The 22,199-nt window shown below is 34.2% G+C and overlaps 2 protein-coding genes across 8 annotated transcripts; one reads left to right on the top strand and one right to left on the bottom strand.

Moving 5' to 3' along the window:
• Window positions 1-1,192: 1,192 nt before the first annotated feature.
• LOC139851504 (UDP-glycosyltransferase TURAN-like) lies at window positions 1,193-6,448 on the bottom strand. Of its 7 annotated transcripts, XR_011760635.1 has the most exons (18): window positions 6,300-6,448; window positions 5,805-5,839; window positions 5,622-5,677; window positions 5,379-5,519; window positions 4,796-4,944; window positions 4,669-4,713; window positions 4,427-4,493; window positions 4,288-4,351; window positions 4,070-4,184; window positions 3,810-3,976; window positions 3,606-3,716; window positions 3,136-3,197; window positions 2,920-2,972; window positions 2,751-2,826; window positions 2,525-2,653; window positions 1,860-1,933; window positions 1,480-1,606; window positions 1,193-1,392 (listed from the first exon to the last, which is right to left on the bottom strand). XR_011760635.1 is itself a non-coding variant. In XM_071840575.1 (16 exons), exons 1-16 carry the CDS (start codon window positions 6,320-6,322, stop codon window positions 1,910-1,912), a joined length of 1,317 nt encoding a protein of 438 aa, XP_071696676.1. In that variant the 5' UTR covers window positions 6,323-6,448; the 3' UTR covers window positions 1,732-1,909. The 7 variants fall into 7 exon arrangements, 4 of the variants coding, with proteins under 4 accessions (XP_071696676.1, XP_071696677.1, XP_071696678.1 ...); XR_011760634.1 differs by having other exon boundaries at window positions 1,193-1,606; XR_011760636.1 differs by having other exon boundaries at window positions 1,193-1,595.
• A 1,967-nt stretch (window positions 6,449-8,415) lies between these two features.
• On the top strand, window positions 8,416-11,968 carry LOC139853251 (bystin-like). The gene is made up of 11 exons (XM_071842622.1): window positions 8,416-8,621; window positions 8,707-8,907; window positions 9,218-9,341; window positions 10,068-10,131; window positions 10,210-10,537; window positions 10,649-10,728; window positions 10,869-10,916; window positions 11,018-11,164; window positions 11,283-11,355; window positions 11,442-11,517; window positions 11,856-11,968. Exons 1-11 carry the CDS (start codon window positions 8,502-8,504, stop codon window positions 11,933-11,935), a joined length of 1,341 nt encoding a protein of 446 aa, XP_071698723.1. The 5' UTR covers window positions 8,416-8,501; the 3' UTR covers window positions 11,936-11,968.
• The last annotated feature ends 10,231 nt before the right edge of the window (window positions 11,969-22,199 follow it).

The following is a 22,199-nucleotide window of genomic DNA, read 5'->3' as shown; positions in this document are numbered from 1 at the left end:
GACCAAAACAAGCAAAAATCGAGTTTTGGGGTCAAAGAACGCGAAAACAGCGACCTGGAGCTGTTCTTCAGCTCCCACACGAGTGACAGGTCACTCGCACGAGTGACCACACTTTTGAGGGTCAACCACACGTGTGAGGCCTCAGCCACGCGTGTGAGCACCGGTCAGATTTGTGGAAACTTGTTTTGGTCATAACTTTCAAACCGTAACTCCATTTTCGACGAATAAACTATCGTTGGAATCGTCTTGAGGTGTAGCATCTAATGATAAGGTTTTAAAACACTAAATCAAACTTTAAGTTGGGTGAAAAAAGCTCAAATTGCAGTTATGCTGCTGTTCTTGCTCAACCGTGCGAGTGGGGCACTCACCCGTATATATATATATATATATATATATATATATATATATATATATATATATATATATATATATACGGGTGAGTTGTCCAACCGTGCGTGTGAGCTACTAAATCATGCGAGTGGACTTTAAAGTCACTCGTGGGTGTAGTTTGTCAGTCGTGCGAGTGAGGATACTCATCCGTACGAGTGAGCTGGTCAGTCGCACGAGTGAGACCCCACCCGTGCGAGTGATAGGGTTTGTGTGATTGGGTCAAGTGCAATTCTGACCCATTTACTGTATTGATGTGTTTATTTCTTCTGATGTATAATCTGATTGAAATGGTTACTAACTAGAGGAATGATATTCTCAGGTGATAAAGGAAAAGGTGAAGGCTCAGTAAAATAAGACTACTGAGTTCTTGTATTTCCAGGTGAGTGGGACTATCCTAATGTTTATAAGTATTTAGTAGCGGGTTATGCTACTGTTACCTTGGCTTACTCACCTGAATACTTAGTATATGACATATTGTGCTATATTCTGTGACTTCTTGTGGCCACCCTGGATGCCGACTACGGGTTAGTAGTCTGGTAGTGATATTGCCGATTGCGGGTTTTGTAGCGGCAACTGGCTTACATGTGGGGCAGCTATGGTTTTGTACCCTGGCAAGATGGATGAAGTGAGTCGATGGTATAAGTTACCTGGTTTCAAAAGTCATCACAGTTACTTTGTGTAAATAATTTTCCACTGATATAATATGCAAAATGCAGGCTAACGACTCAGGATTAGCTTCTTTAGCTTCTTATATTACTGGTCAGATCGACCGCACTTTGAGCTGAAACGTATGTTTATTCAAGTGAGTGTAAACTTTCCCTAATAGATCAACTAAGATTGCAGCGAACTTGAATCAAGATCGTGTACATGTATTCTCGGACGGTGGTGTGCGTCGTGGTATTGATGTTTGTGGCACTCGGAGCTTCAGGCATATTTGTAAGTACACAAGGGGCTAAACAACTAATCACATACATGACTTGTACTATGCTGCATTGTATGTGCCTGTACACATGTTTGGTGATGAATTTGAGCCAACCATGGCATTAAGTAGTTGTACAAATGTTGTTGTATGTCATTAAGTGGTTGTACCTCGGCTCAAACAGATCACCTAGGACCACATTATGACCAAGTGGGACGATCCAAAGGCTCGACCTGCACCTAGGTTATAGATGAACCGTCGAGATTTCAACTCTTGTTGGTACAATCTGAATGAAAGCTGTATGAATGTATACATTTAATTTTCTAACTATAAGGCACTGCACTCAGTTGTTCATTCTTATGAAATGCTATAATATATATATATATATATATATATATATATATATATATATAATTTCCATTAAAGCAATCAGGATGAATCAGGTTAGGTGGTTCTACATAATTTTGTTTTGTACAAAAATACATCAAGTTCCGACTTATAAGTTAAAAAACCTTTCATAAGGTAGAGGTATTTGTGTGAATTATGTTACCTGGGATCTGTATAAAGCCTTGTGCCGTCCACTATCAGATCAACTTAATGCTAATCCAAGTCACCAGCAATCACCTGCAAATTCAAGATTTACATTCAAGTTCAATGCAATGGGCCAGATCAGCATGCTTGTGAACTTTCGTGAATGGATGAATTATAAGATGTGGCAAATATTAACCTATTTACTAATAAATCGGTCGATCTGGGTTATGTTTAATATAAAACAGGTTAAGCTAAAAGCTCATAATTAATTAGCTTAAAAGAAAACGTTTCAAACAAGAGAAAAGTTGTATGTTTTCGTATTCATAGTCATATTACTACCACACAAAATCAAGGCTATCACTTTGATAGTATAGCTTTTGCAAACAAATTTAAAAAAAAAAACAAAAACAAAAAGAGAGAAAAAGAAACAAAATGGTAAACGGAGAAGTTTTTTCATATTCAGGCTACCCGGGAGAGCAAGTAATTTTACTCAAACGTAAGAGGCCTGACCAGGTTATCATGTGACTGTTTACGTAAATTAAGAGAGAGAGAGAGAGAGAGAGAGAGAGAGAGAGAGAGAGAGAGAGAGAGAGAGTATCAGTGGGCCGGCTCGACCCAATTCGAACCATTTTAACCTGTCAACCAGCCTGCCCAATTAGACCCTCTAAGAAAAAGTGAGCTTGCCTTGGAAATCAACGGCTTTGCATTAGCTTCCCACTCAGTGGCCCACCTAGCAGACAACCCCGTTTCCAGAACCCCATTCCGTAACGTTTTTAAAGCATCACATTCATTAGGAAACCCTTTAAAGAGCATCTGTAACGTTGCAAATTCAATATTTCAATATAATACATATATCAAATATCAAATTCAGATAAATAAATGTCATTTTCCTTATGATTTAACATCTTACCATGAGTTCATCAGCAAGCTCCGACGAAGACGAAAATAGTAGGCCATTCTTGTCCACTTTTACAAGCTCTGTGATGCTTCATTAGAATCAAGAAGAAAATCAAATTTTGTTTATATTTTCAATAGAAGAATAAATTACCAGAACAAAATGATGATCAAAATTTATTTACCAAGAATAAGAAACGGCACAAACAGGCAGACCACATCCAAACATGTCTACAACCTGACAACAGACAATACAGATGCGTTAAACGTAAATTATAACACATCCAAAAGCATATATAATAACATACAAAAGCTAAAAGCTATAGATGATTACATGAACACAACAATGTAAACAGGACACTCCCTGCACATACTACAAAAAATTTAAGCAGATTGTAAACCTTCATCGGGAGATCTAACCCTGAAGAAGAAGTATGCAAACAGACACCGAGATCAGCAGATCCTGTAAAATATAGAGCAAGTAGAAGCCTATGTAGAAATTTTCTAGAGGTGGCAAAATGAACGGATTGGGTGATGGGTCATATAGGTAGGGTTTGAACATATCACTTTTTATCCATCTTTTTAATAAAAAATTAATTCTGTTTATGATTACAAAATTATTATTCTTACAAGGACAGTAAAACCCTTCGAAATAAAAATTTAGTTTGTTTAACGATTGTATGCATTATACATTATCTATGGACTAATCTCAACCTATATGATCAGTTCAACCCAATAAACCTGTTCCCACTTTAAAAGAAAAAAAAATTAACTGACCCGTGACCACAGCCCAAATTGACCCACTTATAAGTAACTGGGTCAAACTATCACCTCTATGTTTGGTATCAGAAATGGACCGGGTCATGCTCACCAAGAAGTAACGGGTAATCCTCTGGTGATAGCCACATGGTACGGAAAGCAACACGTTTAAGGTTTAGTTTCTTTATCTTCTCTTCATACTTCTCTTTCTCAGGTCCTTTCCCTTCATGGTGTTTGAATATATTTTCAAGTTGAAACCTTTTTTTTCATTTTCTTGTTATATTTAAGATGACAAAATTAATAATCAATTTATGACCTGTGATGACGAATAATAATCTTGGGTACGAAAATGTCTTCCCCTCATCAACGTCCTTCCAAAACACCTCATCCCCATTTGAAACGTTCTCATTTAGTAACGCAGCAAAACGTCTATCATACATCATTACTGCTTCTAGAAGAATGCCAAAATCTTCATCTGGGGTCCTAAAACATTAAACCATTATAGATAGTTACCTTCACATTGTTTTACTAGTCGAAAAGAAAACGTTCATAATTGAGAAGGTTTGTAAAACTCACCAGCTTGTACTGCTAACAGTAAGTGCAGGTCTATTCTGTCTCAACTGATAATTGTCACCGATCTTGTTTGTAAATATAGTTGTATTTGGATCTTGCATGTCATTGGCAGTTATTCCTAGAATACGAAGTTGTATGAATTAGAATTAGAATACTCATTAAAATTGAAAAAAAGATATAACCCAAACAAACATATTTATGAGCAAACAGGTTAAACATACCGTAGCTGATGCAGTCTATAGAACTATTTAACCGGAACATATCTTTCTTAATTCTAAAAAACAACTATAATCAACAAACACCAATCAATATGAAGTTACATTCTTAAAGTGTTTCAGAATTGAAATGTCTAATGTTTACCTTACGCTTTTCATAAAGCTGAGCTGGACGGAAAAACTCAGGAGGCTGATCATATAACACCGTGGCTCTATATATTTAAAAAGAAAAGAAAACGGCATAACATATATTGTTAAATACAACACTAACCAGCAAACATGATATATCAGATACGCTCCATTTGTACCATGAAAATTGCAAACTAGACCTTACCATATAGTTTCATGGTAGGTTATAAAAAACAAGGTACGTCGGGTAACGGGTACCTATTTGTATGATTCGGGTTAAATTGACCAAAATGTAATTCTATCCTAAAAAGTCAAAAGATCAGGTTTTAGTATCATGTAAAACAAATTATCTCAATTTTTTTTGATGATAATAATTTAGTTTTACCAATGATATACTGCTACAAAACGGCTACTTCTACCAAGAGACAATGCAAGCAGGGTATATCCAAAGTTATGCCAATCGATGATGACGGATGATTGCCTCATCCAGCTGGCCCATTTCAAAGCAACTAAAGTTGGTACAGAAGGCGGGTTCTACATAACCAAAAAGATAAACGCAAACATTTAAAAGCACAACGTTATTCTAGAACTGGACAATGGCAGTTTGGGTAATATGTCAAAATGGGTCGTAACGGGTCGCGGTGATCCACAAGCATTTTATTTTCCATAAATGATTATGGGTTGTATATAATTACTAACACAATATTATTCCAATAACACTATAGTATTTAATTAAAACAAATTAAAAAATTTATGCTCTAAATTACATCATGGGGAAATTTCGACCCATTTAACCTGTTGCCTTTTTAATTTAGTTTTTGTTTTACCTATTTCATCCCTAGGATATGTAATATAAGACTGACTATTCCTAAGTAGATGGGTTGAAATGGCCATCCTATACCAAAAAAAGGTAATAACATTTGAGACTCTCGACGAAGTTTACATCTCAAGTAGAAGGTTAAACTTACCTGCACAATGAATACGTCGGGGGCTTTTATTTTAACACAAAGAAACCAAAGAAGCGTAATGAATTGAATCACCGGCTTCAGCAAGAGCATAAAAGAACGAAATAACTTCGGTAGAGCTCCATTATTAGTCGGCCATTGACTCTGAAGAATAAAAAATATTAAAATTCAAAATACAACATTATAATTTAAATTTGGAGGATCCATTTGCATTATAGAACTACATTTTTGTAACAGAAAAATTACCATTGTATGAATATGTAGAGAATGGTTATCTACAAGAGCAGAATGTGGATCGGAACCTGTCCAAAAGAATAGAATATAACTAACTGAAAGTGCAATTTACTTATCGGCTTTTTATTTTTTGGGTTTTGAAAACTATTCAGAACTGTAATGAAAAATTATCATAAGTTACAAGATAATGTATACCCCCCATATGAAACAATATCGACTTCAAGATTAGCCTGCAACATAAAAAGGGAAAGTCAAGAGTATTCAAACATGCCACCTGATCACCTGATACAATTCCAGTACCAACCAAACACATAAAACGAAAATTCGTTAACATACTCGCTAATAGTGAAGTTAAATCAAAGACCTTGCTACTATTATCCATGAATACTAAATTAGACTCTATCTTACACAATTGTAGTTAAAGTTTGCCAGAAAGCTCTCATTTTCCAAGATTATACTTTGACTTTAGTAAGTCAATTTGCAAGATCACAAGACACTAGGGAGTATAGTTCTTAACTTTAGAAGCATGACTGCATGAGCAACCCTATATAACTTGAACCCACATAGAACACTACCATCTTCACTGATATTAAGTGTAAAATTTATAATATAATTATAATTATCCATATGAACTGTCAGTTAGGGTTTTCAGATTAATTGAATTCATCGAATAATAATGCAAAGAAAAACCTGAGTGGCAAGAGAAAGGGCATGGTATTGCATACGAGGGCTGCGACCCCAATCACACCCAATACTACTACAACTGCTGCGCGCTCTCCGTCTCTTCCCCAATTCCATTCTTCAGATTTCCAATTTCAAAACCCAATTCAACCAAAATATTCTTTCTTGTTGTATGAATATTATGATGAATTGACCAGTCTATGTCACTTACCGGAAAGTTTTGAAATATGAATCTGATGCAACTCGATTTTAACTAATATACAGCCTAGTTCCCCATTCAGATGGGTAGGGTCTAAAATTTTATTAAATTTTTTAATGACAGCGGGCGGGGACGAACTTAAAAAAAAAATCTTATTTTTTTAGTAAATTGTTTATTTTTTTAGTGTTAATTTTTTAAAAATACAAATCCAGCCGGGGCGCCCCGTCTCCACAATGTTCCGCCACTGGTCACCCACCATTTTGATCACACTTAATTACCTATTTTGGTATGATTCATGTACACTTAATTACTTATTTTATCTTTAATAATACTTATAGATATATAATAATAATATAAGTAACTATTTAGGAGTAAGTTAATGAGAAAAAAAATTTACATAGATCAAAAAGTTGTGTATAGAATCACCTTCCTAAATATTTCTTGAATTTTTAAGAATTTTTATTTGAATTGGATCGTTGTTGTAACTTCCAAGCAACGATTTTAACGAAAATATGTCTTATAAGAGTACATAATTTATTAGATTTGGTAAAAAGCTAAAACCACCTTTTAATCAATTTACACTTAATGTTATACCCTTAATCATATCATATACTTATAATAATAATATAAGTTCAACTCTCTAAATTAATCTAGAGTATAATTATGAGATAAAAGTGTAGATAAATCAAAAAATCGTGTGTGAGGATCACTTCCGGAGTAACCCACATAACTTTTTTTTCAAAAAAAAAAAAAAAAAAAAGAAAAAGAAAACATGTCTACTAATTAATATGTTAATATGTATATATATAATATTGACCGGATCATGATGACCTGTAGTGAGAGTATTTGGTCATATACGACCAAAACTAATCGACACTCTGTTCGTTCTGAACACTATGAACGACTACATTGAATACAAAACGAGCACTATACGACATATGTTGATATTGACCGGATCATGAGGATCTATTCCATCATTTTATTATCTCGATTTTGCTATTGTGTGTTATGACTCTATGACACATGTTAAGCTAAATTTAATAAAGGAAGGATCTTGAAATATGAAAGGTGAATGTTCCTAAGAGCATTCTCAATCATGACCCACTTCTTCAGATTAGGACATTGTTACATCAGCGTCATATCATTATTTCCATCTCATTTCCTTCCTATCACGAACCCATCACATATCAATCGCAACCATTACACATTTCTCAACCACTATAAATTAATATAGTAAATCATAGTACAAATTTAAAAGCAACATGTACAAGTAAATAAAGCCAAAACTTTTGTGGTGGTTTATGCTTGATTTTGACGAAATGCATAGCGAAATGGAATTAGTGGGTTGGGAATGCTCTAATAGGATAGGGTGGAACTTCAGCTATGATCGCGATATATGGTATGTTTGGTAAAACTAGTTGGTAGCTGGTAGCTTTTTGTTTGTAGCTGGTGGCTTTTAGCTGATAGTTGGTAGCTTTTAGTTTTTTAAATATATTTTAGTGTTTGGCAAAGTAGCTGAATCTGTTAAATAAAGAGTAAAATGACAGCTCCCTTTCTTGTTTGTTTATAGTCGCGTTCCAGTTCGTGTTCTTTGTATATTATGACGTAATGTGTTATTCTTGAGTAATATAAATCTTCTTGCTATTAAAAAAAAAACTATCATCTAACCAAACAGAGCTTTATATTAAATAGGAGTTTTTCGTAGAATCTAAAAGCTAAAAGTTACAAAAAGGTCCAATAAACTAGTCGCCAAACATAGCTGTAAACAACATTATCTTAATAATCAGAATATCGCCCTTGATTTATCTAAATATAACAAAAGAAGTCCTCATAAAAAGTGTTTAATCAAATATAACCCATATTTACGCTCGACTATTTAAATCAGAAAAAACATTTTCATCTCTTTTCTACAAACAACATCAAAGACTGAAAACTAGGGTTTTAGTAGGGTATTTGCAGCCGCGAATTAAACATCATCACTCACCTCGTGAAATCAACTTAAGCATCCATCAATGGGGAGAAAACGTGAACGAATCCAAAACCCCCAACCGTTTTTATCCGATGACACCAACCAATCTGCCTCCAAAAAACGTACCAAAAAACCGGCTAAACAACATCAACATGAAGAAACGGTATCTGTCAATACACATGTTAAATTCGTCATACATATACATTTATACATTTAATTTTAAATAATTTTTATGAATTGTTTTGAAGCTTATTTCTGAGGGAATGAGTTCGAAGATATTGAAGGAAGCTTTAATTCAACAAAAGGAGATTCAGGAAGAAACAGATGCTGAAAACCCTAATAACATTGTTTTCCCTGAAGAACCTGTTACTCAAGCTCAAGATGATGATGATGATGTTGATAATTTTGCTGGTTTTTCTGATAATCATAGTCAGTTTGGTGGTTATGAGGTTTGTTCGTACAATTTGGTTCACAATTTGGGGTTAATTGCATAAATGTAGCATGTTATATATGTTTATATATTATATATGTATTAATATAAGTGCACAAAATGTAAGTGTGTCTGGTATAATATGAGAAGTAATAGGTTGCAGTGAAGTTATGTTTCGTTTGTTACGATTATTTGAACTACAAAGACAAGAAAATTATGTTAATCTGCAATTTGAGAAGTAAAATTATGTGTAGTGAATATTTTGTGTTTTGGTGCAATTAGTTTATTTAGTTGTTTTGAAACATTGGTTTATTATGATGACGATCCAGGAAGAAATTAACGAGGATGAAGAGAAGTTACTGCAAGCTTTCTTTTCTAGGGATGCAAGACCACAGCGAACTTTAGCTGACATCATCGTGGAGAAGATCAAAGAAAAAGATCAAGTGCCTACAGGTTTTAATGTTTAACTAATACTTATAGGACTGATTTAGGCTTTGTTGATTATTGCACTTTTTGATATTATGATTTGGTTTGCTACTGGTTGGAATCTTTACCTGGTACTTAATTACTTTAATGGGGCAAGCAAATCTAAAGTAGCACAAATTCTATTTCAGACGTACAAAAAATAGGTTTTTTTACTTAATTCGATTGTTCATTTTGAGGTAGTGTTGTTGTAATGATGTTTGTTTCAATAGATTCCTTTGAAAACGTTATTTAGGACAAAGGCTATGTTTAGCAGAGTTTATTTGGAGCTTTTAGCTTTTCTGAAAAACACATTTAATAAAAAGATTCATTTAGTTAAAAGAGCTTAAAGCTTTTAGACGAAGGGAAAAAGCTAAAAGCTAAACGTTAATAGAACTAGCGTTTGATTGAGAAAAAACTCCTAGCTTTTTGTCATTTTACTCTTTATTTTAACAGTTTTAGCTACTCTGTCAAACATCTAAATACATACAAAAAGCTAACAACTACAAGCTACTAGCTATTCAGCTACAATCTAGCTACAATCTACCTGCTAGTTGGGCCAAACATACCCAAAAAGCTTTTTGGGTCAACCGTACCGTCCATGTTGCTTTGTACTGCTCATTTACTGCCACTATATGAGCTACCTTTATTGTTTCTACGTTTAGGTTCTACTTGGATATATAATTCTTATTTATATCACTTAACCTTGGTAGATAGGTTTATCTGCAGGAACTCAACCCGTGCCAAAGCTGGATGATTCCATCATAGAAATATACAAGAGGTGATGTACCTGTCTACCTTTTGATTGTGATCATATATCATACATATGAAATCATTTAATGTTTAATTTGGTTTTCAGTGTTGGAGAAATTTTCAAGAAGTATACTTCAGGAAAATTGCCATTAGCCTTTAAAAGCATACCAGCCAAGCAACACTGGGAAGAACTTTTGTACTTGACAGAACCTGAAAAATGGTCGCCTAATGCAGTATACCAAGCCACCAGAATACTTGCATCAAATATGAGTTCAAAAAAAGTGGAGAGGTTTTACAAATTCGTTTTACTCCCTCGTATTAGACAAGATATAAAGAAGAACAAAAAACTCCATTTTGCATTGTATCAAGCTCTGAAAAAGGCTGTATATAAACCAGCTGCCTTCAATAAAGGAATCTTGTTTCCTTTATGTGAGGTATGAATTCATCAAACTCTACATAAATGTTCGTTTAAATGTGGTTTCAGTTGTTAGTTTTCACTTTCTTTAGTTTTTTTGATTATGAGGATTTTGTACTTTTGTTTGCAGTCAAGGACTTGCAATTTAAGAGAGGCTGTTATTATTGGAAGCATCCTTCAAAAAGTATCTATTCCGCCACTTCATTCCAGGTATCACTTTCAACTTCAGTTAACTAGATCTTATATTGCAACGCTGAACCAATAAAATCAAAACAGAGTAATAATATAAGTTAAACTTTTTTATGGTGTGTGTACATAAATATAACCAAAGTGTTATTCTTATTGTGCAGTCTTGCGTTAATGAAACTTGCAGAAATGGAGTATGGTGGCACCACTAGGTATTCATACAAAAGTTATTTTAAAGGATTGCACATGTTATAAATCAGAGTTGCCTGATTATTGACTAAAATTTGCTGTCACAAATGGTTTTCTGATGCAGTTATTTCATAAAGCTGTTAGTTGAGAAGAAATATGCTTTGCCATATCGAGTTATTGATGCAATGGTTGCACATTTTATGAGATTTTGTGAGGATTCGAGAGATATGCCTGTGATCTGGCATCAGTCGCTTCTTGCATTCGTGGAGAGGTTGATTTCGTGTTTTCCTCAAACCTAATATAAAAACTATATTACGTACAGCTAACATTTTTAAAATAAGCACCTCACCTGTTTGGAATATTAATGATGTGATATTATTTGTTTGCAGGTACAAACACGAACTGACAAAGGAACAAAAGGATGATATCTATTATCTTGTGAAAAAGCAGAGACATAAATTGGTATGTGTAATGGTCCACAAAGTAGCTTATATATTATAATATTTAAATAAAAGTGCTAAGTTGTAAGGTAAACCTTTTTGATGCAGGTCACACCTGAAATATTAAGGGAGCTGAATAACAGCCGTAACCGTGGGGAGAAAGAAGATGACCTTATGTCAATTTATATCCTTTTGCTTGATTCAAGATTTACACATTTTGTAGCTCTTAATTGGTAGTTGGGACTAGATGTGGCAAAATAGAGCGTCGGGCGGGCTAGGGCAAGCTAAAATCAACACAGTTCTTGTATATTGTTATCATTTAATCGATTTACAATTTGACTATTCTTGAATAAGGAGTAGTCCTTTTATTTTATTATATAATAAAATGGTTTAAACGTGTTGGTTAACGGATTGAAAGGAGTCATTTCAATCGGATTTAAACGGATTTTGTTGTTTTGATCCACGATACTTCTCATATTTTTTTTTATTTTTTTTGCTTTTATTCCTTGACTTTTTCATCACCTTCCAATATTTCGGTGATCAACAAGACCATAGATGAGGATAGATTCGATATCCCAGATGTCCCCATGGAAGAAGATTAACGTGTAGAAGAAACTCATTTATTCATATTATGGTAAGTGTGCTTATCCCCCTACTTCCCTAATGTGTGCAGGTGATTATGTCAACTACAACGTTTTAAATTTTTTGTATTTTCAGGATATACTCATGCGTGTCCTACTAATGAGCCACGGAATTATACATTGGAGCTTGTTGAAGATCCTTTTCAAATTTGAGACTTCGGATTGGTGTCGACATTTACTTCACATCTCAAAGTGTGTATGAATCCACCATTCAGAAGCAACATTAGCTCAATTTTGTAGGGAAACATTTTTAGTTGGATGGTTATTGCTGTCATCAAATGACATTGAAACTAAGATAACTGTATAACTGTTTGATATATTTATCCTTGTTTGGTAGATGTAAGAAAACTGGTGCTTATGTTTGTTTAAGTCTTGATATTTTCTTTTATATGATCCTCACAGTGCAACATTGGAATACGTTTGCTTTCCATTAAACCATACCTAATGCAACGTCAAATCCCAAATATGATGGTGATTTGGGGAATTTGACGTCCTCTTACGTCCGTAACGCAGCGTCAAAGGTGATGCCTCTGCGGCGTCAATCACCAGTGTTACGAAATACGAGGGAGAGCGTGAGGATGACGTGGAGGCGATTGATTGGCTGAAGCTGGTTGGTATGATTTATCCCGTTTTTCTTTTTGGGGAATTGGCTCAAATACACTTTTTTAAAAAGTTTTATTTCAAAATACACTTTTTGTAAAAAAATTATCTTTTTACACCATTGGGTAGACCAAAGTGTTGGTCGACCACCATATACCTTGGTCGACCATCTCATTTTTCAAGGTGGTCGACCAAGCTTCATTGAGGTCTCGGTCGACTACTGTGTAAACATGGTCGACTACCTCTCATATTTTCATGGTCGACTACCCCCACAAAAAATAACGCGGGCGACCCAAATAGTGGTCGACTACCCAGAAAATCAAGTAGCCGTTGAATGAAATTATCTTTTATTCCAACACGGTCATTTACCTTATTACCCCCGGTATATTAATTCTGCTGTGTCACATGTACGCCGTTGATTCGTCTATTTTGTTGCGTTTCTTGAGAATTCAGATTAATGTATACCTCCTATTGACTTTTTATATTTTCATGGCTTTCATCTAGTGGTGCACACTCTAAGTCAAAGTTAAACTTCTTTTTACACCACTAACGACAACGAATCAATGGGTAGTCGACCACCATTTGGGTCGCCCGCGTTATTTTTTGTGGGGTAGTCGACCATGAAAATATGAGAGGTAGTCGACCATGAATACACAGTAGTCGACCGAGACCTCAATGAAGCTTGGTCGACCACCTTGAAAAATGAGGTGGTCGACCAAGGTATATGGTGGTCGACCAACACTTTGGTCTACCCAATGGTGTAAAAAGACAATTTTTTTACAAAAAGTGTATTTTGAAATAAAACTTAAAAAAAAGTGTATTTGAGCCCATTTCCCTTTTTTTTTCTTGAAAAATGGCTCATGTGTTGGCTGCCGGGTTTTCCTTGAAAAATGGTGGTTGTATACTTGTATTGCTATGAAGAAGGGAACACAGAACTAGGAACTAGGTTGCGGTATTAAAAAGGAAAGGCCCAAATGATTTATTTTCTTTGGGCTGAAGCCCAAATAATTTCCTTTAATAACTTTAATTTAGTTAATAATATGTTCTATCTATTTTAAATATTAATATTAATATTAATATTAATATTAATATTAATATTAATATTAATAATAATATTAATATTAATATTTATACATACACATATTAAATTTAGTATTTAAATTAATTCATTTTATTAAAAATAAAAAACATATAAAACTGGTGGGACTTGTAGATGGAATTTGACCCTGAAATCTGACATTAGGGTTAAACGCGGGCAAATTTTAACCTTACCGTGTCACATGTAGATTTGTATTTTTTTTTTGACTAAAAAGTGCTCTGATTGCCATTAAAGAGTGTAATTCTCTGGGCGTTAGTATCAAATTTATCATATTTTTCAGATTAAACGAGGTGTTTTTGTGCACTATATTTCTCAAATATTATCTAGGCCGACCACATAATTTGTCAATCACTAACTTACACATATCTTAACTCAATTATTGAGTGTTCTCGTTTGAACAATATTAGTAACATGATCACATGTCACATGATGCTGCTAATATGAAAAAGTTGGCCAAGTGATGATGCCGAGTCACGATACAACCAGTAATTGTGACATGCTGGTGATGCAAACAATGATGTTTGTATTGTTGTGGCCGGTGACTTGGATCATTAAATAAGAAGCTACATGTTAAAAAGTTACTAATTTTCAGGACCTTTTTGTTCTGTTTTTTGGATTCCCATTAAGCCTGGCTTACACCTGTTTCTACTGTTTTTCTTATACTGCTAGTTTCCAAAGATACATTCCTTAAACATCTTACCTTAAACATTCCTTAGCATCATCTCTTTTGCATATCTTATCATTACAAAAAGGGTCTACATGAGTACACAGTGAATTGACTTTCATGACTCATGTCGGTAAGTGGTTGTGAGGTATGCGTAATCGCGAATGATTGCTGACCAACCCTTTGGTCAACGTACAATAAACATAAATTTTGCGATCTTGTCTACCCATGACTAAATTTAAAGCGACTATAGCCATGGAAATTGCAGATGTAATTTTTCAAAAGATCTACAAGAAATAATACATTGTGTATCATATCCTTGAATCAAGGGATATGCGACACATATACATAAACTCATACACGTACGCTCATTTACACTCACAGCTGTACGTTGCCAAATTTGGCTAACAAAGGATTTGCATTTCTGAAAAAATGAAAAATCATAATGCAGGATTCATGTTTCTTGTCAATTTTGACTAGCAGATTTGCATAGCAAAATACATATTCTGTTGCTTACTGTGTGTATTGTTAATCAACCACATATTTATTTTTATTAAAAAACAACGTGGTCAAAAAAAAAAAAAAAAAAAAATTTAAGTTATCTTTGCATTTCTTGCAGTACAAATATCTATTTAGAATCTTATGATTCTCTGCAGCGTTTTGATCCACTTGTAATATAAGCTGACCTCCTGTTCTGTTTTTCTTAAAGACTTTAATTATTAAAACATCGATGTTTATTATGGTTTTCTATTAAATTAAAAAGCCAGTTATGGCAAGTATTCACTAAAATGTTTGAAACTTGATCAAGAGCTATAAATAATTCAAAGATTATTAGCTTTGTTGTTGGGTTTAATTGAGGAAATGCTTGAAACATGAAATGTATACACATGTTAGCCATTAATTTTTAACTTGGATTGACTTCAAATCAGCTAACTTTACTAAGATTATAAAGTTGAGTTAAATTAGGAGTTCATTTCTTTTATTTTAAAATATAAGTATATTAATTATGAATCTGCAGAAGTTATCAGTTTCTTTTGCTGATTTGTTGAGCTGTTTAAAATACCAACTTTTAATGTTGATCCCAAAATAAAATATCCACCTTTGCTCAGATCCTATGTTGATCCTCAACGAATAAGCTGGTGGTTTAAATGATTACTAATTAACACCTACATTCTGTTATCTTAGGCTCACAAGTAGTTCGTATATATCTCTTTCGATTGAACTTCCAATTATTAGTAATTGTGAACTCATGTGTAGCACATTTGAATTTTCTAAGTATGGATTGCTGCTGACCTATATCCAATTTAATGGTTGGCTTAATGCCACAATGGCAACCTGACCACTTTGCAAATCGGGTAAGGATCTTAACACGCTTTAAATTAATTAATACTCCGTAGTATGTTAGTTTGTCCACATTGTTTAACATGTACCCATTTGGTGAATGGTGATGTTAGTTGGCTATTACAACTTGTCCAATTGAACCACTCTAAGTCTAATCTAGATCAGATTTGGTTAAGGCTGGCAATAGATGCCTTAAGATAACAAGATTTGTTGGTATAATAATGTAGGATTCTGTCTAATCTTAATAACTTTCATTGTTTTTTGCTCTATTGTTATCACCACATATTTTAATAATAAGAAAAAAAGAACATATATATGGTCAGAGACATGACACAATGCAAGTCTTTTTATGTAACTGCTTCTTGTCATTCATAGCATGTTAACTATAGGTGGCAAAATGGGCTGTCGGGTCAGTTTGGGCAAATGGGTCAAAAAGGATCCGGATCACCCATTAGGCTTTTTAGAAGGTCAAGAATAGTCCATATAGGCCTATTTTATCTGTGATATGTGCACATACCTATTTTGACTTTAAGTTACCATATTAAAACGCGATAGTCTGCTGACATGTGGGTGAGCTATATACTGATGTTTGCGTTGTGTTTCTGCGAGTCTGCTGACATGGAATCCAGTAACCAATAACAAATGTCCATGTCATTGGTTGGACATGAACTGTCCGAATCTATTGGTGAGAATTTTATTTGACAACATCCATTCCACGTGACAAACAACGTAAAATTCTTGATGACGTCACTTTAAATTTTGTATCCTATTCAACGTGGCAATGCTTTTGTTGTTATTCTATTATTTTTGAATGTTGATTTATGCATTTAGTAGCGCATATATACGTGAAGTTGTCTGCCTAATTTTGTAACTGTGGTTAAATACATAGTATGTTGAACTACTGCTAGTCTGTTTCATATATGCTGGTAGTAATTGACACGTGTCAACTATATACATGCGTGCATTTTCAACACCTCCCTAAATTTAACCATCGTTACAGCTGCAAATTCCCAAGGCTTAACTGTAATGTTTGTGTTGAGGAAATTGAGTTTCTCTTTTAATCTTGATGCTATATATTTTGTTCATCTCACGATGTATTTTTTAGCTTACATATACATAAAACGTATACAATGAAGCAAGATTAATGAATTTGTTTATCTATAACTGATCATCCGATCAGTCATCTATCTATAGCAATTGGGAACAGAACATCACATACTTCAAACCTAATTAAACATTGCAAGCAAAACAAGAACAAACCACATTATCTTTGTCAGCACAGATTACCATGTTGATCCTTAATGATTAAGATAGTGGTATAATTGTATAAATGATAAATGATGATTAACAACACCTAGTTTATGTTATCTTCTACCATTATTTGTATATTTTTGGCTGCAACTCTAATTAAATTTATTCTCTTATTGATTGTATAGGATCTTAATATTAGACCGTACATTAGTATTATGGACCAAGTACGTTTGTGTGCTTTGGGTTTATTAGACTATAGATTAAAATTATTCATAAGGTATTTATAGATGCAATGAACCTTACTAACATACTCAAAATCGGGCTTGGGCCTACTAAATCAAGTATCAACCTATTAATGCTAAAACATATACTTGGTCCTAGAATTGCCACATTACAAATTTGTATTGTTTCTCTTATTGAAAACATAATATACTGTTGCGATAGGCTCATAGGTATGTTCCGTATCTTAACAACTTCAAAGTATTGTGGCTTATACTGATTACAATAACATGACTTACCAACTGATTCATAGAATTATATCAACTTAAATCATAAATTCTGTTGGGTTGATACTGGCACTCATGTGGATGAGGTGCATCATGACGTTTACATTTTGGGAGAGTATGCTGACATGGAATTCAATAACACTAAGATATGTACATGAATGACAGGTTGTAAATGTAGTCTGTCCATGTCACCATATCATATTCTAGACAAAAAAACACAATACTCCATTTAAGATAGCTACCAAAGGGCTTCTGCCCTAGCGGAATCAAAGGAACTCATCACCCTTAAGGTTGTGATTTCAAGTCTCGTCGTGAACAGAAAGAATGTGTTTGCTGTTAAAAAAAACGAGATCACATAGCTAGTCTCACCTCTATTTTTTTAACAAAACCAATTTCCTATGAAGGCATATAATTGACTATATACAGGTGAGGATGTATTAATTTTATTTTATCTACCAGGATATACACAAGGGCGGAAGTAGTAAGGGACAAGTGGGGGCACCCGGCTAGGGGTGTGCACCATTTGGTTTCAAACCGAATAAACCGAATATTGAATCGAATCCAAACAAAAAAAAACTAAACCGAATTTTTTAAACGGTTTTTGGAGATCGAAACCGAAACAGAATTCGTAATTCAGTTTTTGGTTTGGTTTTTGGTTTTGAAAATTATATATTTGGTTAACCCAAAACCGAATTAAAAACCGAATTCAAATTAATAACATACTTATAATTATAATATTTATATATTTGTATTATATTTAATGTATTATTAAATTTTTATTAAACAATAAACATGTTATGTACCATGTATACTTAAATTAATTTTGCAACCGTTATTCCTAATTTATATGTAAGTTTATGCTCGTTAGGATTTTTATTTTTAGTGATTTTCGGTTTTAACCGAAACCAAACCGAAATCAAATTCGATTTTCGGTTCGGTTTTGGTTATGGTTTTGATATTTAAATTTGGTTTCAGTTTGGTTTTCGGTTTTGATTTAATAAGTTTCAAAACCGAAAAAACCAAACCGAATAAACGAAAAATCAAAAATCGAACCGATGAACACCCCTAGCACCAGCCTCTAGTGGATTCGAAATTTTTAGTGCAAAATATTTGAATTTTTTGATTTTGCCTCCGGTGGATTTGTTTTTGGTCCAAAATTCTTGTTATATTGACTCAAAAGCCTCCATATTTTGCCGAAAAGTCTCAGTATTTTGCCCCAAAACCTTCATATATTACCCAAAAACTCCATATTTTACCCGAAAGCATCCATATCTTGCCAAAAAAATTACTACGTTTTTAATTTGTTTTGCTCCCGTTGAAAAAAATTTATGCTTCCGCCACTGGATATACAGACCCCATGCCTAACGTGTCACCTGGCAATACTATTGTACTACTTAAGGTGCCTTACCACTATGATCGTTTATGAAACCTTTATATGGCTACCTCAAGAACTTTAGAGAGGATGTTTGAACTTTTGTGACGACATCAAAGCGCCTTAGTCAGTGGCGGATTCAAGATTTTTTTTTTTACCGTGGGCAAAAAACTTTTGAGGCATCCTTTCTTTGTTTGTTGGGTTGGTCAACTGACTCACATGGAATACGGGGTGAGTTTTCACCGAGCTAAACCGTAGCAGTTTTTTGAGCAAAATATATAGGTTTTGGGGCAAAAAATTGAAGTTTTGAGGCAAATTATTGAAGTTTTGGGCAAAATTTGTAGAATATGCCTGGCGTGCCACGTGGCAATACTATTGTACTACTTAAGGTGCCTTACCACTATGATCGTTTATGAAACCTTTATATGGATACCTCAAGAACTTTAGCGAGGATGTTTGAACTTGAGATCTCGTGACGACATCAAAGCGCCTTAGTCAGTGGCGGATCCGAGATTTTTTTCACCGTGGGCAAAAAAAAAATTAAAACCGTAGCAGTTTTTTTGGGTAAAGTATAGAAGTTTTGGGGCAAAAAATTGAAGTTTTTAGGCAAATTTGAAGGTTTTGTGGCAAAATTTGAAGGTTTGTGGGCAAAATTTGAAGAGTTTTGGCCAAAATTTGAAGGTTTTGAGGCAAAATATATAAGTTTTAGGGAGAAAAAAAAAATTCACCGGAGGCAAAGTTAAAAAATTTAAAAATTTTACACTGAAAATTGAAAATCCACCAGTACCTCCCCCCTCCCCACAAACCCGGTTACCGGCCCGATAAAAACACCCGAATCCGTATACCAACCATTTAAATTTCAATAATTATATATTATGTATTATGAAATATAAATTGACTTGTTACTCATTATCATTGTCACCAGCCTACTACAATCTATATCATTTTTACTTGACAAAAACATTTTTGTAAATATAATAGTAACTACTAAGTAGTAATGTGTTGATCATCCATCATTTTTACTTGACAAAATTAAATTTGTAATTATAAATGTAACTACTAGTAGTAATGTGTTGATAAGTGGTCATAGAAAAGTCCATGTATGAAGTCGCGGTAATATTTATAATATAACTGTAATTACAAGTGTATCAATTTTCTTTTATATATATGATTTTGTTTAAATACTAGTTAGTAACAGTCTAGACAAGCAGTTTAGAAATACAAATGGATCAAATACTTCAAATATATCTATGTTTATAATAAATGGAGACTTAAACACTCGTGAGGAAACCCGTTTACTCGATAGTTAGTAAGTAAATGAAGACCCGAATACCCGTAGGAAAACCCGAAACCCGATGGTTAGTAAATAAATGGGGACCCGCCAGGTATGAGACCGGGTTTGGGACTAGGTTTCTTAATCGGGTTGGGAACTGGGATTACCTAAACCCGGCCCGATGTCATCCTATAATATAATGTATTTGATAATTCAAATGCAATGAATATGATAGTCTCAATTTGCTAAACCGTTTAATCCGATAGTTTATGTGCAATTAGCTAGTAGTTGATAACTGATCAATGATTTATGGGATACTAAAATAATCCAAAACCTAATCAATAAAATTATCGATTCTAAACTGAGTTTGTGAGTTGCTGTGCATTAAATTAAACATTAACAAAATATAGTATAGTATCTTACTAATAAAATACTCCCATGTTGATCTTACATTATTAATAAGTGGTTCAAATGATTAATATTTAAGACCCGCTATCTTTGTTCATAACGATTGGGTGTATAAGAGAATTAGCATAACATATTCTCCTACAAGCACAATTAATGTAGTATTTACTACTACCCAATCCTTACATATACTTTCTTTAGGAATTTTAGTGAACCCTAACAAAACTTGAAAACTCAAATTTATCGGTCCCACCAACTACAAACAAATAACTAAGTGAAAACGTAAAATTTATGCAATAAACGTAAACGAACACACAAGATTATATCCAATGTTGTTATTGGTTTTAATCCACGGCCAACGAGAGAGTCTTATATATATCGTGATTAGGTTTACAGGAACAATAGGGTTACATTATATAGATATCAAAGCAAATCGTTTCCTAATTAAACTCAAAATCTGCGCCCACTAGGCCTCACGGTCTACGAGGCGAGGCTCACAATCCGCGAGAAGACGGAAAACTGAAATTTTACATCTCGCCTCTGCGAGGTGCATCTCGCGACTTGCGAGAGCTCTCGACCAATTTTCATCTCATCCTCACGCCCCATGAGCTTTCTTTCGCGACTTGCGAGCCACCCAACGATCTCGAACTTGCATCTAGGCACCCCATGCTTCGATAATATTCAACCACAACACTTCTAGATTTCATTGTTATCATTTTGTACTGCTTCGTGATTTCACTACTTTTTTGTCATTTAAAAAACCAGAAGGGGTGGCCTAATGGTTTGATGCTTGAAAAATTTCTAATTGAGATCCAGACTCATTCTCCACTATTTATACGCCTAATGGTTTGATGCTTGAAAAATTTTTAATTGAGATCCAGACTCATTCTCCACTATTTATACTTTGGAGCCTTGCCTTTAAGGAAAAAAAACATATAGCATATGGTAGTAGAAATCTAACATTCAAATCCACTTAATTGTAACTACATCATTTAGGGAAGTTTATTAATCATCAAGTACTCATCAAGCATATATTTTCTGGTAGAAAACACACCCTTAATCGCGAAAGAAAAGGGTTTTTTAGACGTCAACGACATTAACCTACGGTCTGTAAACCGTGAATAACCCTAGCCGAGATGATGATCTCGGGAGGGTGGTTAACAATTTATCCGCCGACCGATCAACGAAATCGATCGATGGAAAGGGAAAAAAACCCTACGATCGTAGAGATGCTCGTAAGGAAGCAGAGATTAGGCACAAGAATGGAGGCTATATGTGGTGGAGGAAGTGTCCCTTGATGTAGGTTTTTACCCCATATTAATAGATGGGAATTAAGGTTCAGGTGACTTGTAGGTCAAGTTAACGTACAAGCCATAATCAAAAAACCCTACGTCATCATGTCTTTCAAGTTCAATAAGATATCTTTGTCAGGTATCACATTGAATTCCTCATTGTGCTGCGAAAAAACAAGTTCAAAAAAAACTGCACAAATAGTTGTGCGTAAAACCGCGAAAAGCTGCGCGTAAAATCACATGAAGACTGCGCGTTAAACCACAGACAGTTGCGCGTAAAAACCACGGGAACTGTCGCGCAAAAGAGCGCGTAAACTTCTCCGCAAAAGAGCGCGCACCCGAACAACAACATGAAAGATATTCTGTATTTGAACCGCATATAACAAGTTAATAGTTCAATGAGAAAAACAAACATTCAATAC

The sequence above is a fragment of the Rutidosis leptorrhynchoides genome, chromosome 6 (assembly GCF_046630445.1).
Source record: "Rutidosis leptorrhynchoides isolate AG116_Rl617_1_P2 chromosome 6, CSIRO_AGI_Rlap_v1, whole genome shotgun sequence".
NCBI classification, from domain to species: Eukaryota; Viridiplantae; Streptophyta; class Magnoliopsida; order Asterales; family Asteraceae; genus Rutidosis; species Rutidosis leptorrhynchoides.
The sequence above is the reverse complement of the archived record's forward strand: the minus strand, read 5'-3'. Positions and strand labels throughout refer to the sequence as shown.

Coding starts and splice junctions, on each gene's coding strand:
- LOC139851504 (XM_071840575.1), bottom strand. CDS start 6,322: ATGCCCTTTCTCTTGCCACTCAG. Junction 3,717..3,809: donor ATTATTATTCGTCATCACAG/GTCATAAATTGA, acceptor AACACCATGAAG/GGAAAGGACCTGAGAAAGAG. Junction 3,198..3,605: donor GGATTACCCGTTACTTCTTG/GTGAGCATGACC, acceptor TATATTTTACAG/GATCTGCTGATCTCGGTGTC.
- LOC139853251 (XM_071842622.1), top strand. CDS start 8,502: ATGGGGAGAAAACGTGAACGAATCCAAAACCCCCAACCGTTTTTATCC. Junction 8,622..8,706: donor AACATCAACATGAAGAAACG/GTATCTGTCAAT, acceptor ATTGTTTTGAAG/CTTATTTCTGAGGGAATGAG. Junction 10,538..10,648: donor TCTTGTTTCCTTTATGTGAG/GTATGAATTCAT, acceptor TTTTGTTTGCAG/TCAAGGACTTGCAATTTAAG.